The sequence below is a fragment of the Grampus griseus genome (genome assembly GCF_964374135.1).
Source record: "Grampus griseus genome assembly, chromosome: 8".
In the NCBI taxonomy this organism is placed as follows: domain Eukaryota; kingdom Metazoa; phylum Chordata; class Mammalia; order Artiodactyla; family Delphinidae; genus Grampus; species Grampus griseus.
The window spans coordinates 56,791,153-56,807,699 of record NC_139002.1 but is presented as its reverse complement, the minus strand read 5'-3'; the positions used below and the strand labels follow the sequence as shown (position 1 = coordinate 56,807,699).

General features: G+C 51.3%; 1 protein-coding gene across 4 annotated transcripts in view; it reads left to right on the top strand.

Moving 5' to 3' along the window:
• SLCO2B1 (solute carrier organic anion transporter family member 2B1) overlaps positions 1-16,547 on the top strand; it is a 49,694-nt gene that overhangs the window by 21,786 nt on the left and 11,361 nt on the right. For all 4 annotated transcript variants that reach the window (XM_082659395.1, XM_082659394.1, XM_082659396.1 and 1 more), the window contains 2 exons: positions 1,217-1,407; positions 12,764-12,866. In XM_082659395.1, the coding sequence (XP_082515521.1) occupies positions 1,217-1,407; positions 12,764-12,866 (294 nt within the window). The remainder of the gene's footprint in view (positions 1-1,216; positions 1,408-12,763; positions 12,867-16,547) is intronic.

Below are 16,547 nucleotides of genomic sequence, written 5' to 3'. Positions count from 1 at the left end.
GTTTGCAGACGCTCTTGAAGGAGGAGGTACCCAACTCAGCCTTGGGGTCAAGAGGTCTGTTGGGAGAGGGGGGCACTTCAGTCAGGAGGTACACCTGGGATAATCTTGCCCTAATTACACCTGGAGGGGGATCAAAATCACCTGGGGAATTTTTTTTTAATGTTTTTTTATTGTGGCAAAAGTCACATAATATAAAACATACTATTTTAACCATATTTAACTGCATAGTTCAGTGGCATTAAGTACGTTCACATTGTTATGCAACTCTCACCATCCTCCATCTCCCGAATTTTTCACCTTCCTAAACTGAGGCTCTGTCCCCATTAAACACTAACTCCCCATTCCCCCTCCTCACCTCCCACTCCCACCCTCACCCTTACCCCCCTGGCCCCTGGCATCTACCAATGTACTTTCTGACTCTATGAATTTGACTTTTCTAGGTACCAAGTATAAGTGGAATCAAACAGTATTTGTCTACACCTAATGTATATTGGAATGCATTTTTAAGATTAACTTAATATATGTCCTGCAAAGATTGTACCTTCTTTTTTTCCTCCCTGTGTTATACAGTTGGTGGGGAACTTGTTAAAGGCACAGATTCCTTGGTCACCTTCCCACCCCATCCTGTGGCAGTTCTAAGCTTGTCATGGGTAAGGCCAGGTGTTTTTGACAAGCACCCCTTGTGATTTTGATCATCGTGCAGGTCTGAGAACCACAAAAGTCGTCCTAGCCATCAGTTTCCTAATAATAATCACAGTAGTAACAGTGAGCAAAGAGAAAACACCCATGTAGACATTCTATGTGCCAGCACTATTCTAAGTGCTTTACACGTATTAGTTTCTATGATTCTCACATCAGCCCTATGATGTAAGTGCTACTAATATCTGAACTTTACAGAGGAGGAAACCGAGGCACCAAGAGGTTAAGTAACTTGCCCAAGGTTACGTTAGCAATGGAATTCAGACCCAGCGGTCCGTTTCCAAAGTCCATGACCTTGACCACGACACACATTGCCTTAATAGTTGAAAAAGCTGAGGCCCAGGAAGGGTCAGGGACTTGCCCAAGGTCACACAGGTATACTAACTGGCACAACTGGAACCCAGATCTCCTGACTCCCAGCACAGGCCACTTCATGTCTCAAGAGGCCAGTCCCAGGGTGGTGGCCAAGAAGTGACAGCCCACCTTGACCCTAATATCGCATGGTCTTCTCTTCCAGGTGGCATCAGTCTGACCTCAAAGGACCCCCGATGGGTGGGTGCCTGGTGGTTGGGCTTTCTCATCTCCGCTGGCACCGTGGCCCTGGCTGCCACCCCCTACTTCTTCTTCCCCAAGGAGATGCCCAAGGAGAAACGTGAGCTTCGCTTCCGGCGAAAGGTCTTGGCAGTTTCAGACCCACCTGTCAGCAAAGTAAGCCCCCTCCACGCCCCACTCTAGTCCAGGCTCCACCCCCAACCCACTTGTCCTCCTTGATAACTTTAAACTCCATCCCTCCTGGGCACTGCACATCACAGCTTGCAAAGCCCTCTCCCCGACGTCCCTGCACAGTGTGTATTTCCTGCCCCTCCACGGCTGAGGAGCTCGAGGGCCAGAGATGGAAGTGACCTACCCAAGATCACGAGACCAGCAAGGACAGTGCTGGAAGCAGAGCCCAATCCTGTCTGAGCCTACTCCCCTCATTCTAACCACTACCCTACCGCCTCTCTGCTTGTTGCTTAAAGTGTTTGGTAGATTCTGAACGTGCTATGGCAATGTTAGAACTGGGAGGAGGTGGAGGGTTTGCAGGAGGGTCTGGGAAGGCTTCTCTAAAGAGAGGGGAGTCGAACTGGACAATGAAGGACGTGCAGAAGCATGGAAAGGAAAGGGAGGGGCATTCTCGGTGTGGAAACAGCCTGGGCAAAGGATTTGGCTATAGAAATGAACCTGGCCTTTTCAGGGACAGTGAGGGGACAGACATGTACTGAGTGCCTCCCTGAGGCCAGGCGTCAGGCTGGACCCTGGGGCTCAGCACATGGTCTCCACCCTTACTTAAACCAGGCATAGCCTAGACTCTGAGGACGGAGTCTCTTTAAGAGACAGATAAGTTGTTAAGTAACTGGCGAGGTACTGCAGGGGTATCTCACTGAACTCTTCTGCACGCCTCATGGTCTTTCCTCAGAGGACGGCACAGGCCCAGGAGGTGCAAGGATGTGCTCAAGGTCACAGGTAGTTGGAGAAGGCAGGACCATGTGAGGCCACTGGGCAGGAGAGATGATTCTGGGCCAGGGACCTCTAAGTTTTCCAGGGACCCACAAAAACACGAGGCCTGAAAAACAATAAATTGGCTCTAAAATACAAAAGAAGACAAAAGAGAAATGTCTTATAAAAGCTCAATTGCATGTCACTAGCGTCAGCTTCAGAACACTCATACACATTTCGTTACATTCTGAAAATTTGTGCATTAGACTTTCTTTTTTCCCAAGTCTGGGAGTATAAAAGAAAAACAGTCCTGTTTTACCTGTCCCCACGTAAGATTTCTGTGGATTTGATTGTTTGCTGGAGTGGCTCACAGAACTCAGCAAAACACTGACTTATGTTCACCAGTTTATTACATAATAAAGGATATGGTAAATGATACAGATGAACAGCCAGATAAAGAGATACACAGGGCGAGGTCTGGGAGTGTGCCGAGCACAGGAGCTCTGTCCCTGTGGAGTTGGGTACATCACCCACCTGGCTGTGCTCACCAACCTAGAAGCTCCCTGAACCCTATACTACTGGCATTTTTTATGGAGGCTTCATCACGTAGGCATGATTGATGATTAACTCCCTTTTAGCCTCTCTCTCCTCTCTGCAGAATTAGGGGGCTGTGGTGGGCTGCAAGTTCCAAGCTTCCAATCATGGCTTGATCTTTCTGGTGACCAGCCCTCATCCAGGAGCCCACCAGAGTCACCTCATTAAAACAAAAGACGTTCCTATCACCAGGAAATTCCAAGGGATTTCGGGGCTCGGTGTCAGATGCTCTTACCACTCAGGAAATTACAAAGATCTTAGGAGCTCTGTGTCAGGAACCGGGATCAAAGACTAAATATTAGATCAAAAGATTCTCCTAACACCCTTATTTACAAGAGTTTTAGGACCTCTGTGCCAGGATTTTGAGAAATCACAGTCATAAATTAAGGAAGTTAGTTGTTGCTAAGTAGTTCAATTTCAAAGGGACAATTTATAAAAATCCTGTCAAATATTTTGCAGCAAGAATAATTCAATTTAATGTTGCAGGTTGGTGCATTTGAATGTTTGCTGTAATGTGAGATAGTGCCTCATCCTTAGAGCAAGAAAATTTAGGCCTAAGAGGAAGGGCTGAAAATGTCTCTGCCTGGAAAAGCTGGGACTTGACCCCAAGTCATTCTGACACCACACCTGGCTGCTTTCACCAGCACATCTCCCACCCGCTGCTGCAGCAGAGGCTATAATATACATGGGGTTGGGGGGGACCAAAGAAAATTGATGTTGGGACAGCCAGCAGAGGCCAGAACACGAAAAGGCTTGCCTTCCAGCTTCAAGAGCAGTGGGTAGCCCTGGAGGGAGTCCTACGGCTTTAGCACCAGGTGCTAAGAACAGAAGGGATTGGTAGGGACAGAGGAGTGTGCAGAGAGCAGCTGGGGGCAGGGAGATCGATGTGACAGCTGTGGTGTTGATCCAGGCAGGAACCAGTGCATTGGCAGTAAGGCAGGGCGTGAGGATGAGTCCAAAGGGCCACGCAGGAGGGGGACCACACAGACCTGGATCTTGCTCTATGGGATGGGCATCCAGAGGCAGTGAAGGGCTGATGCTGGCTCAGAGGCGGGCAAGGCAGGCGTTGGAGAGAGACCAGTTTCGGGGGAAGAAGACAGCTTGGAACCACAGATGGTCCTTCCTGGTTCTGCCTAGCTCACGCCAAAATATGAATGAGAAGAAATTCCTGGAACTTGGGGAAGAGTTCTTAGAAGCAAGGGTGATCACAGAGGAAGGAAGGGAAGAGACTGGGTTGCCAGTTACGGACAGTCTCCAAGCTGGGTCTTGCCACAGAGAAGCGGCACTTCTCTGTTCTGAATTTGAACAGAGAAGAAGTTCATAGGGCCATGGGGTGGAAGAGGTGGAAGAAACAAGGCTGAGCCTCGGCTGTGCTGGGCTCGGTCATGTGACCTTGAGCAAATCACTTCCCCATTCTGTTCTGTTGTGTACGATGCTGAGTTTAGATTCCTGGAGCAGGATTCTGTGTGCCTCGGATTCGGAGAGTGCACTATTCCTTGAGCGGAAGCTGCTGTGATGCAGAGATTCGGATTTTTAGAGCTGTGTCTCTGTGATGACTTGAAACCCTGGCTCCCTCGCTGTGAACCTGTCTGGCTGTCTGGATTCATTCTCTCAGCACATCGGGGATGGGGAGTGAGGAGGGAAGGCGGTGAGAGGTTCTTAAAAAAGAACCGAAGGCTGAGAACATGATGATCTGCTTCCAGCAGCATTCAGGCAATAAATATTGATGTGGGAGGAACTGTTCCCCCGCCTCCTGAGGCTGCCTAGGCTGGGTCTGCTTTCAGTTGCTTGGGCTGGCCCAGCCCACTCAGGCCACTGATGGGGAGGGAGATGGACCAGGAGGAAGGGCCCAATTAGGCAAAATTGGCAGCCAGAAAGCCCAGGTCCTCATACATGGGATGTGTATCTTCCATGGGGAGTCGGAACAGGCGAGGGGAGAAAGTGAAGTGGGGGACTATTTCTGAAGTCCCTTCAAGCGCCCCCTCCCAGGCTCAGGGGTCCTCTAAATACCCCCCTAGAAGTAAATGCAGCTTTTACTGGTATCCAGGAGATAGTGGTAGATTATATAAGGATGGCGTGACCCAGAGGAGGTCTCTGGCCTCAGTCTCCCTGTCTGTACAATACACAGAAGACGGGACGAAGTCTGCTACCTCTGGCAGGTTCATTGGTGTCTCCTTTAAGTGGCTCCCTGCCTACAGGGCCGTACATGAGCACTTTTACAGGAGGACCGAGGGGTGTATCCCACAGCCCTTGCCCCAAGGAGCTCTCAGGTAGTGAAAGAAGGCCAGGAGCAGGCAGACGGAGGATGACTGAATGACAGCTCAGCTTTCTCCCATGGCCTGTGCTTAGAGTTCTCTGCCAGGGGGGAGGGGATTAATAGTCTCCACAGAAAAGACTATGGGATGGGGGATGGGGGAGGCCGTATCGGCATGGGAGGGGCAGGAGCTCTGCTTCCCTGCCTTTGTCTCTGTCCACGTGTCTGTGACCTCAGAGCTCAGGTGGCCACCCAGACGTCTTTCTAGAAGTGAACCAGGGCAGGCCTCACCTCTCTCAGGCCTCAGTCTCCCTGTCTACAATTAGCCAGTTTCTAATGTCCTGTCAAGCCGCCGGGCTCCTGGCACATGGCTCTGCAGAGCCCATAGAGTAAAGATGGTCTCTTAGGGGCTCCCTAGCAGGTCAACTGGGCCCATACAGCTTTGTGGCTGTAGGATCCCATTCAGCCAGCAGCCCTCCTGTGCTCTCCTTAGGCCCTTCTGAGCTACCCTTCAGGCTGGACCAGGGGCTGAGAAGAGATCCCCTGGAGATCCTGTGTCCCCACCCAGACTCTGAACACCACTGGCCTCTGTCATATTTCCCAGCAGCCTCAGTGTCTGTTATTCTGGGGTATCTCCCAGAGTCTGGGATTAGAATATTACCTGGTTTTAAAGTTCTATGTTTCTAGTAGTTGAAGATTCTCGAGTATTTATGTTCTATTACTAAGATTCTGCGCCTCAAATGCTGTGTGACTCCCAAAATTCACATTTCTAAATAGCTACAATTTTGGCCTGAGTCTATGAAATCCATTGTCTCCTAGTCATTAACCTCGATGTGCTTCTTTGGGAAAATGTTCAGGGATGGGGACAAAAGTGGGCAGTGGCAATGGCCTTGAAAACCTAGGACTTAGGGCCCGTCTGTTGGGGTCTGCCCAGGCGGAAGGCCCCTGTTCCCCTGGGACTTTGTGCTCCCACTGCAGCCCCTGTGAGATTCGGGGTGACACAGGTCTTCCCTCTGCCTGGAGTCTCTCCCTTGCTGGCATTGCCTCCAGAGCCCTCCCAGCCAGCTTGGGAGCCCTCTTGTTTCCTTCCCCATCCCAGGTGACCCAAGCCTGTGACTCCACCCTCACCCCACCTCAGCTCTCTAAGGTAGAAGGACCTGTGTGATCGTCCACTTCAACGCCCACTCCCTCTTACAGACAGAGGGACTGAGGCCCAGAGAGGGTCAAGGTTGTGCCCAGAGCTTGGCCATCACCACCTTCCCCTGCACCCGTCTATACGAGGCCAGGTCTTGGCCCCAAAGGTCTGAAGAGAGCCTTCCTCTCCCTGGCCTGGTGTGGATCAGAGCTTCCTCATACACTGGGGCGGGAAGGCCCTTTGGAGTGATCTGCTCAAGTGGTTTTCAAACTGCACCCCACAGAACCCAAAGGATGCCACCATAGGGAGACTGAAGGGGAGGGGTTCCCCAGCAGGGCTAAGGACCTTCCTCTCCTACACACACACACACACACACACACACACACACACACACTTCAATCAGACCAGTTCTACTTTTCGGTGTTTTTCTACCAGTCTTTTGAGTGAGATTTCACTTGGGAAAAGGGTTCTGTTGCAAAAACCAGTTTTAAAAACATTGGTCTAGTCCAATACCACCAAATGATAGAGGAGGAGACTGAGGCTAAAGGAGAGAGGTGTTTGGTAGCCTATCTGGCCCGTGAGGCACCGTGGAAGCGTTTCCTTAGTGTCTGCGCTGGAGGCATCGCTTAGTGGCAGGGAGGAAGGCCAACAGCAGCTTTGTCTGCACCGTCCTGACCTGGGTATGAATTCTGACTCTGTCACTTACTAAGTCTGAAATCTATAAAATGGGTATAACCATACAATCTATATTTTGGGGGGTTTGTAAGAAGGAAATGGGGCAAAGTGTTGAGGTGGATGGTTCAATACCTGACATGCGGGTTCAGCAACCAGGAGTGCTTGTTCTTAGCATGGATTAGGCCAGCTTTAAAAGGAAAAATTACCTTTTTTTCCAATTTTCTTCTTAGATGCTTTTCTATATCCTACTTCCACTATATTCCATAGGGCTCACACCAAATACATGTACAGTACTAGTAAGAGAGTGAGAAATTAGGCCAACATGTACTGCCTACTCTGTACCATCCACTGTTCTAAGCCCTTTGTATTAATAGCCCATTTAATCCCTGTAACCCACCTATGAAATAGTTGTTACCCCCATTTTACTCCCGAGGGACCGAGTTACAGAGAGATTAAATAACCTGGTGGAATGGCTAGTGAAAGGTGGAGCTGGGATTCAGGCCCAGGAAGAACCATCGCAGGGCCTGTGCTGAGTCACTCGATCAAGACCAAGACCACTCATTGAAACACTTATTGGGTCCTGAGCTTTCTGGTAGCCACAGGTAAAAGAGGTGTGGCCAGTTGCAAGAATCTCATTGTAAGAGAGCCAGGAGCACACCGTTCCCTCAGAGAAGCTCAGATGTCCAGGACCTCTGCTAGAAGACACGATCTCCCTCCCATAGAGGGTAGGAAGTTAAGCATATAACCCCATCCCTGTGGCTGCTTCCTGAGGCCAGATGTGACGGAAGCTGAGGGCTGGCAGAGAGTTCCACATCACCCATCAGGGTCAGCGCTGGCTCTGTGGGGCTGGGATCACAGCCCCGGCCCAGAGCCTTCAAGGAACACAGCTTCCTCTAAGGACAGCTCCTGGGTCCCCTGAGGCCCCACAGGCAGTGGGACCTTCCTCGTGCTGGACCACACAGCGTCCCGGGTCCCACGGGCTGCAGCATTCAGCACACAGCCCGAGAGGGGAAGTTCTGACCAGCTCCCTCAGCCCAGACATGCTGACCTGGGGAAACAGCTCAGATTGGTCATACTCTGAGCCCCACTCTGAGCAGAGGCTCGATGATTCCTGTTTCTGGAGCCCACTATTAGTCAGGAGTCCTCAAAACAGATGTGGAGAGAGAGGCGGAAACTTCTGGAGGGAACAGAGACAGGGGCTGGAGGTCAGTGTACCCAGCACCCACAGAAGAAAGCCCAAGTCCCTCAGCCTGGCCCTCTGAACCGCCATGCTCCTCTCCCGAGAGGTTCTTGACCGTCGTCAGTTGGCTCCTCCCACCTCCCAGACACCTCTCTTCCCACCCCTGCCCTTCTGCTAGTATATGTCCCTGTTTCAAATAACCGTTCCCTTCCTATCTCTCCAATCCCAGAGCTCACCTCTGCCTGGATGCCCTCCTGACCCCGCAACCCCTGAAGGTCTGTCCCTCCCCTCCCGTCCCCAAAGCCCAGAGGTCAATATGGGCACAGGGGGTGGTAATAAAGCCTAGTCTGCCAATTACTCCCTGGGTGACACTTGCCCTTTGGGGGCCTCCACTTCCTCTTCGGTGAAATAGGTGCAGTAATCGTCCCCACACCAGACTGTTGTGGGAATTAAATGACAGGGTGGATGTGAAAGTGCAGTGTAGACCACGTAGGGTTATACATGTGGCAGCAGCTGACACTGTGGTTGTTTTTACTGTTTACTTGGGGACAAGGAACCCCAGGCAAGGAACTCACAAGATGTTGCCTGTCTGAAGGGCAAGACTGCCTCTCCCTGATAGGAAACCTAGGAGGTTGTCAATCTATCCCCCACCCTTCTTATTTCCATTCCTGGGGCAGCACCCCTTTCGCTCCGGGACCCTGGACCTTCCCACACGCTCTCTCACAGCTTGGCTAGGACTCAGAACAGAGTAAGGAGATTCTCTAACTCTCCTTAAGGCAGCATATCCAAAAGAAATATCACATGAGCCACAAATGTTGTTCTAAATGGTCTAGTAGCCGCATTCAAAAGGAAAAGAAATTAATTTTAAGAAGAATTTTCTTTAATCCACTATATTTAAAATATTCTCATTTTAGCATATCATAACTATGAAAAACTAATTGTGAGATATTTTCCGTTCCATTTTTTATACCGAGTCTTTGAAATGCAATGTGTGTTTTACACTTACGGCCCGTCTCAATTTGGACCGGCCATTGTTCCAGTGTTCGGTGGCCACGTGCGGCTGGTGGCTGCAACAGACAGCACAGCTCTGAGATATAAATGAATAATAGACCCACAGTGCCTCATCCAGAGAAGCAAGACTCAGATGTCAGGCCCCTTCACATCACCCCACGAAGGTGCCTCCTGATTCCGCCAGTCCTGCACCAGACTTCTGATTCACAGGGCTTGGTGCATAAAGTGTAAGGTTTCGACTCGGGCAGGCTTGAGCTCAGATCTTCGTTCTGCCACTTGCCAGTTGTGTGATGTTGTGCAAGTTACTGTCGACCGAAAAAAAAAAAAAAGCACAACATGAGAGTTGTGAATTAAGTTTTATTTGGGGCAAAATGAGGACTATAGCCTGGGAGACAGCATTTCAAATAGCTCTGAGAAACTGCTCCAAAGAGGTGGGGGGAAGGTCAGTATGCATGTGATTTTGGTGAAGCTGGGGGAGGAGGTGTGGCACCTGCAGTCAAGCACACATTCCTGTAGAAGGTTGCTGCTAGGAGCAGACGTCACCATGAAGGACTTTAGTGCTTTTCTAGGTATGAGGAGATGCACAAACTGGGCTCATAAAATCTTCTCCTGAAAATATCTAACTGTCTGAAGGCCTGTTCTGCCAGTTTTTCCCAGAGCACAGCGTGTCTTATTCCTGGTCTCCACCCTGAACTCCTTTCAGGGCATGTTGAAGGTCGGCGGTCACAGCGGCTTGTGATTTAATCCTTGTAGAGGCAGACGGCAAGTACCAGGTTTTAGTCAGCATTACCTAACCTCACAACTTATTTGCTCCTGTGTGGCGTGTAAGTCTCCTTCCCTTGCAGGTCCCAGTGAGGCTGGAGCAGGGGCCACCAGCCCACATACCAGTGGCCTGGCATGCCTGGAGTCTCCGTTCTGCTAGGCCCTGGGGGCTCAGTGTGGACCCTTTGCCCTCCCTTGAACCAGCAGCCATCTCTGAGCTTGCTGCCAGCACTATAGCATCTCCCGTTGATGTTCTTCTCATTTTCCTTCCAAGAGCCTGGCGTTGCCTGCACCCACTGCCTGTGGGAGCCATCTCTTGCACTCCTTCTTTTCATAGATGTTTCACAGACATGCACTATTTCACTCCAGGCCCTGTGCTAGGCATCAGAGTTTCAACAGAGAACAAGGTAAATGTGGTCCCTCCTCTTGCAGAGCTCAGAGTTCAGCAAGGGAGAGACACTGAACAAGGTTTTACTCAGACCCTAAGTGTGTATAAGATGGATAGTTATTTTCTCTGAAAATCAACTTAACTTCTACTCTGAATGCCCATCCTCCTGGCTCAGTAGGAAACTCAACTTCAGCCTTTCTCAGGGCTCCCCCACCAAGGTGAAGCAAAGGTCCTGAGGTCTTACAGGGTGTCCAGGCACCAGGGAGGTCCTATCCTCACCCCCACCGCACCCCTAGCAGATATCAGCCTCAATCCATCCTGGCCCATGTGGCCCGCCCTTAACCTGCTAGGAGTTGAGAAGCTCCATGTGGCTGGGAACATGGGGACCCAGCCTCCTTAAGTCCTTCTGCAGCCTGCCCCTCAGAAGTGAACTGCTTCCTTGGGTACTGTCGCAGAGGCTATGTGGCTTCCTGCTTCTCAGGGAACCCCTCTCTCCTCTCCCTCTCCAAACAGCCCCCCTCCCCACCCCCCAAAACACCCAGATTAATCTTCTCAATGGCATCAGGCTTTGGAAACAAAAGCCAGAAAGGAAAATCTTGCAACCATGACTTTCTGCCCTGCCACGAACCTCCCCTGAGGCCAGGAAACCCAGAGCCCAATACCTGCTGGAATAAAAAGTAGAGACGAGGAAGGGAGAAGCCCACGGGGGACAAACACACTTGAACGGATGTTTGAATGAATTTCCCTGCTGGGGCAGGGCCAGCCTTGAGCCAGCCAACACCTGCAAGTGAGGTGGAAGAGGCTTGGAACAGGGCACTCCCAGGGTGGGGGCCCTCGTGGAGGTCCTGAAATGTGGGGAGATCCAGTATTTGCTCCCTTAAAAAAAAAAAAAGATGAGAGACAGAAGAGAAGGTGTCAGACACCAGCCAGAGGATGAAGCTTATGGGGACCTCACAGAGGCTCTGTGGGGAGAGAAGAGGCAGAACCAGAGACCTCAGATGAGCTCTCCAGCCCAACCCACCCTTCCCCATGGTATATAGCACCCCAGACCAGGGCGAAGTCAGTTTGTGCTTGCATGCTCCTAATGATGGGGAACTCACTTCCTCCCAGGGCAGGCTCATCCAAGCTGCTCATCACATTGGGCTTCAGTCTTTCTCCATGGAACTTGTTGCTTCTAATCTTGGTCTCGGGCTGCACAGAAAAATGTAGTAAAATCAGACCCCACTTGATCACTTATACTTGAATGACCCTGTGCCAGAAGCAACTTCTCTAAGACTTAGTTCCTCATATAAAAAATGGGTACAGTAATAGTACCTGCCTGAAAGCACTGCTGTATTGGAGTAAGGCAGGCAGAATACCCAGCACTTAGTGCTGGTTCCCTCAGGGCCTTGGTTCCCCCTGCCCTTAGGGTGAACCAGCCAAATGCACACAGGCCCTGGAGTCAAGCTGTCGGGGTTCAAATCCTAGCCAAACCACTTACTAGTTGTGTGACCAGGCAGGTTACTTCATCTGTCTGTGTCCCAGTTCTATCTCCTGAAAAATAAGGATTACAATGTTACCTACTTCAGAAAGTTGCTGTGAGGTTTCCATGAGTTAATGGATTTGTCATTGGAACAGCACTGGGATGGTAGTAAGTGCTTAGTAATCATTAATCATTATCTATCTTTATTTCCTTCCCTCTTTGGCGCAATCAGAAGACCATAATTGTATCACCCCTAGCCTTCTCTTTTCTGGGATCAGAGACCTTTTTTTCAGGAGTTGCACAGAGGCCATCCTCACCTAGGTGGAGGGGCACACTACAGGGTAGCCATGAGCTTCCTCAGTCGCAGGGCTGAGCAATCCCCTCTGGGTGTGGCCTGACTCATCCAAAAGGAGGAGGGGGCTGTTGCCTCTTGGCTCTCCCAACCCACTTCCCTTCCTGGCGCAGCAGACAGGATGGAACAGGATGGGCGCTGGAGGCCCCTGCTCATGGTGACTCTCCAGGTGATGACAGCCATGAGGGATACGGAACTGAAGATAGCGGGATGGCGATAACCTTGGATAGAAGTTGGTGATGCTGCTGGTGGTGGTGAAGACAGTGGTAGGGAGAACAGTGATGTGAGGGACGGCGATGATGATATTAGTGATTCCGATAATGATGTTGTTGCTGGTGATTCTGAAGGGTCAGGTGACAGTGATGATGTGATAATGATTGTGAGATTGCGCAGACAATTAGTGACCTTGACAGAGACAATGACAATAGTAAGGACTACATTGGTTGTTTACTTATGATGATATTGGCGATGTGAATGGGGGTGATATTTAAGGTGACGAGAATAACGATGATGGTGGTGGTTACGGTGGGAATTTTCACGGTAATGTCGGTTATTACGATGTTAATAATGGTGATGACAGAGTTCAACCATTGGAATTTCATCCATTTTTTCAAAAACTACTTAAGTATCTACGGGGCCAAGAACAAATGGGACACTGCTGGCAGTGACAGACCCCCGCCCTCTCCTCTCCCAGAGCTCCCTTCCCCAGCCCAGAGCATCTTTGAGCAGAATGCCTGGCCTCCAGCTGACTGCCCTTGGCCGTGTGTCTTTCCAGGGTGAGGACGCCTCCTCTGAGCGGAGCCCTGGGGAGTCCCCAGAGAAGAAGGATGGCCTAGCCCAGATTGCCCCAGACTTGACTGTCATCCAGTTTATCAAAGGTGAGTGAGCTGAGGCCAGAGGTGGGGCCAGAGGGGCACATGGGACTGTACAGGATCCAGCCCTTCCAGCCTTTGTTGATTCACCTTCCACAGCTACAGGCCCTTCATGAGCACCATATATCCCTGGTCAGTCTTTGCTCAAAGGGTCCCCTTTGCCTGGAACATCATTTTTTTTTATCACCACCTATTAAAATCTTTCTTGTCCCTCTAGGTCAAACCACTCTGTCCTTCCCCCAGCCTGGCTCTCTCTCCTCTAGGCTCTCCGGACCTCAGGACTCCTGTGTCAGCTCAGATCTGGACTGTCCAACCCTTCTACCAAGCAGTGAGCTCCTGAGGCTCAGGGCCTGTGCCGGCTCATCTGTGACCCCTCTTCTCCTCCCACCATGGAGCCTGCAAACAGGAGGCTCTCAGTAAATATTTATTTTTATTAAAGTCCTTGGCTGTGGCATGGGCCAAAGGAGCTCTGGGCTGAAGTCCAGAAATCTGGGCTTTTGTCCTGGGCCCTTGCGCCTCTCTGGGCCTCAGTTTCTCCATCTGTGCAGTGAGAGGTGAGATCCATGTCACTCTGACCCTGAGACTATGAACTCAATTGATCAATAACCAGGGTCCATGTTGTGACCACACCATCCTTTCTAAAGGGTCTGATCCCACAAACACTGAGTGCCTGTGGTGCGCCAGAGCACTGGACAGCGAGTCAGAAGACCCAGTTCAGAGGCCTGCCCCTGACGCTGACCCGCGTACGATCTTTTACAAGTTACTTTCCTCCCCTAACCAGAGTTTCCTCATCTGAAAGACTGGGTCAGTAATCCTTGCTCTGCCTCTCTCAAGGACGGTTAGGAGACTCAAATGGGAGGATGAATGGAAGGTCCTTCATATGGATTAAAAAAGTGTGCTTATATTGATACGATACAATTATTCTTTCAGTCATCACCCCTGCCCTCCTGTTATAATTCTGACCATATCCCAGGACAGTAAGTTGAGTTGCCTGTGGTTTAGGAGGGTGATAACTACAGAGTTTGCTTGAACCACCCCCCATCCCCAAGGAATTCTGCAATAGGAAGTTAATTAGGCCCACTTCTTGGGGCCTAAGTTTTGATGCTGAGGTGCCAGTGATCTAGCCCCTGGTTTTCCAGTACTCTCAGGGAAAGGGGGGCCTGGAACCCAAGAGGCTGGGCCTAGAGGCAAGGGCTTAGACTCCCTAACCTCAGGTCACCCCCAGCTGCTAGAAGGCCCTAGTGTGCTGTTCCATGGAAGAGCTTGTTAATCATTGCTTTGGCTTCAGCCCAGAGGAAAGCTGGGGCAAGTTGCTGAAACTGGATCCTGGAGCAGGTGTCCTGGGCCAGATTATCTCTGATGGTTTCAGCTCCTGCATGATCCTAGGGGAGACCACGGCATGGCTGGCACAGGCCCTGTGGCTGGTCAGCCACCCTGGCTTCTGGGCTTTCTGCTGAGCTCCAGAGGTGCCAGTCTGATCCAAAGGCTTGGCCTTGACCACCTAGGACCAGTGGGGAGGCAGAGGGAGGAGGAAACATGGTCCTTCTGCTGGAGGAGTCCTAAACTCAGGGGAAGACAGTCTCTGAGCTAAGGAAAGGCTATCTGATGGGGGAGACATAGTCCCTGAGCTGGGAGAGGCCCTGTTTGATGGGAGAGACACAGGTCCCTGTCTGATGGAGGGTACATAGTCCCTGAATGGAGGGAGAACTTGTCTTGTCTAATGGAGGAGACCTGGCTTCTTTGCTGGAGGAGGCCCCTGTCTGATAAGGGAGACATAGGCTCTCAGTGGACAGAGGCCCTGTCTTGTCTGATGGGAGGAGACATTGTGCTGACTTAAGGGAAGCCCCTGTCTAGTGGGAAAGAAAGTCTCTGAGCTAGAGACAGCCCTGGAGTTCCCCTTCAGGCATCCTTATCTAAACTAAAGGCATAGCCCTGCCCTCCAGAAATTTTCCATCTGTTCTAGGGACAGGTTGCAGATGCTGAAGAGAGATAGAGGATGGGGACAAAGTGTACTGCAGTGATGAGCACAGGAGAATGGGACGGAAACAGTCCATGAGATGGAGCCCTCTGGAGTCAGGCAGCCAGAGGCACGGGTACGCAGGACGGGGTGGGAGTGGAGGGATAGAAGGGACAACGACCCTTACACGAGGAGCCAGGAAGCTCCCAGCAACTCCTGGCCTGGCCCAGACCTTCCTAGACGAACTTGGGCGAGTCCCTGCCCTCTCTTGGCCCTACTTGCACCATGAGGTCACCCATACAGCTTGGGCCAAGCCCAGGCTGCTCCTGGCCAGGACAGCTCAAAGAGGGAGGCAAGCTGGGGCAGCTCACTGGGGTGAAGGCCCGGCGTCACTCCCTCCCCGCTCCAAGTGCCGCTGAGTGCACTGCGTGTGTGGCAAGGAACCGAGGACGGGAGGAAGGCCTGGGACAGGAAGAGGGGGAATTCCACAGCCCCAGCTCCCAGCCACCCTGCCCAAGAAAACAGTTCTTGGCCAGGCCCAGGGGGCTAGGGAACCAGCTGGCTTGGCTGGCCATGCTCTGAGGACAGAAACTCCCTGGCCCTGAAGCTGCAGGAACTGAAGGGAGCCCCGCTTTCACCCCCACTCGGCCCAGAGGAGCCCATGGCCATCTCCCCCCACCAGCCCAGCCTGGCAAGTGTTTAAAGCTCCTCTGGTGCCTCTTCTTCTTTTTTTTAATTTAAAAAAATTTTTTTTTATTTTTATTTTTTTATTGTCTGTGTTGAGTCTTTGCTGCTGCACTCGGGCTTTTGTCTATCTGCAGTGAGCGGGGGCTACTCTTCGTTGTGGTGCCCGGGCTTCTCATTGCGGTGGCTTCTCTTGTTGCAGAGCACTGGTTCTAGGCATGCGGGCTTCAGTAGTTGTGGCACGTGGGCTCAGTAGTTATGGCTCGTGGGCTCCAGAGCGCAGGCTCAGCGGCTGAGTCACACGGGCTCAGTTGCTCCACGGAATGTGGGATCTTCCCGGAGCAGGGATCGAACCACTGTCAGGTGGATTCTTAACCACTGCACGACAGGGAAGCCCCGATGCCTCTTCTTAGAAAGGCCTTTTCTCCTCTCTCCCTCATACCTTATGTCTAACTTCATCTCGCCTCCTGAGGGCAGAAACACATCTTTCTCTTTTGTTGTTGGTGGAGAGAAAATCCCACAAAGCCTTCTGGTCCAGTCACCTCGGCTACCCCTGCTGATGAAGGCCCTGAAGCTCAGAGTTCAAGACCAACCCAATGTCATGCGCCCTTCAGTTTAGCAGACTTGCAGCGAGGGAGACCTGTACACAGGCATTGGTTTAGGAGGCAGCATGGGAGCGGAGGGCTTCAAAGCCAGAGCCGTCTCGTCTGTTCTTGTTTCCATGCTTGTGCCCCGGCTGTGCCCCTATAGGAATTCGTTCCCCTCCACCTCTCCAGATCCTCTCATTCTTCAGACCCTTCCTCTGTCCTACCTGCAAGAAGCTGCCCAGCACCAGGCCTGCTGAGCTTCCACCTTCTCTGGAGGTCTTAGGTTCTGCTCCAACATTTTGCTATTTGATCACCTATTAGTCTGTATGTCCATTCATCCATTCTCTCGTTCATTCATTCTCTCACTCATTCCATAAGTATACTACTATATACCCCGGGCTGTGGAGATTCAACGATGGACGCAACAGATAAAAATCCCTGCTCTAAATGAAGCTTACA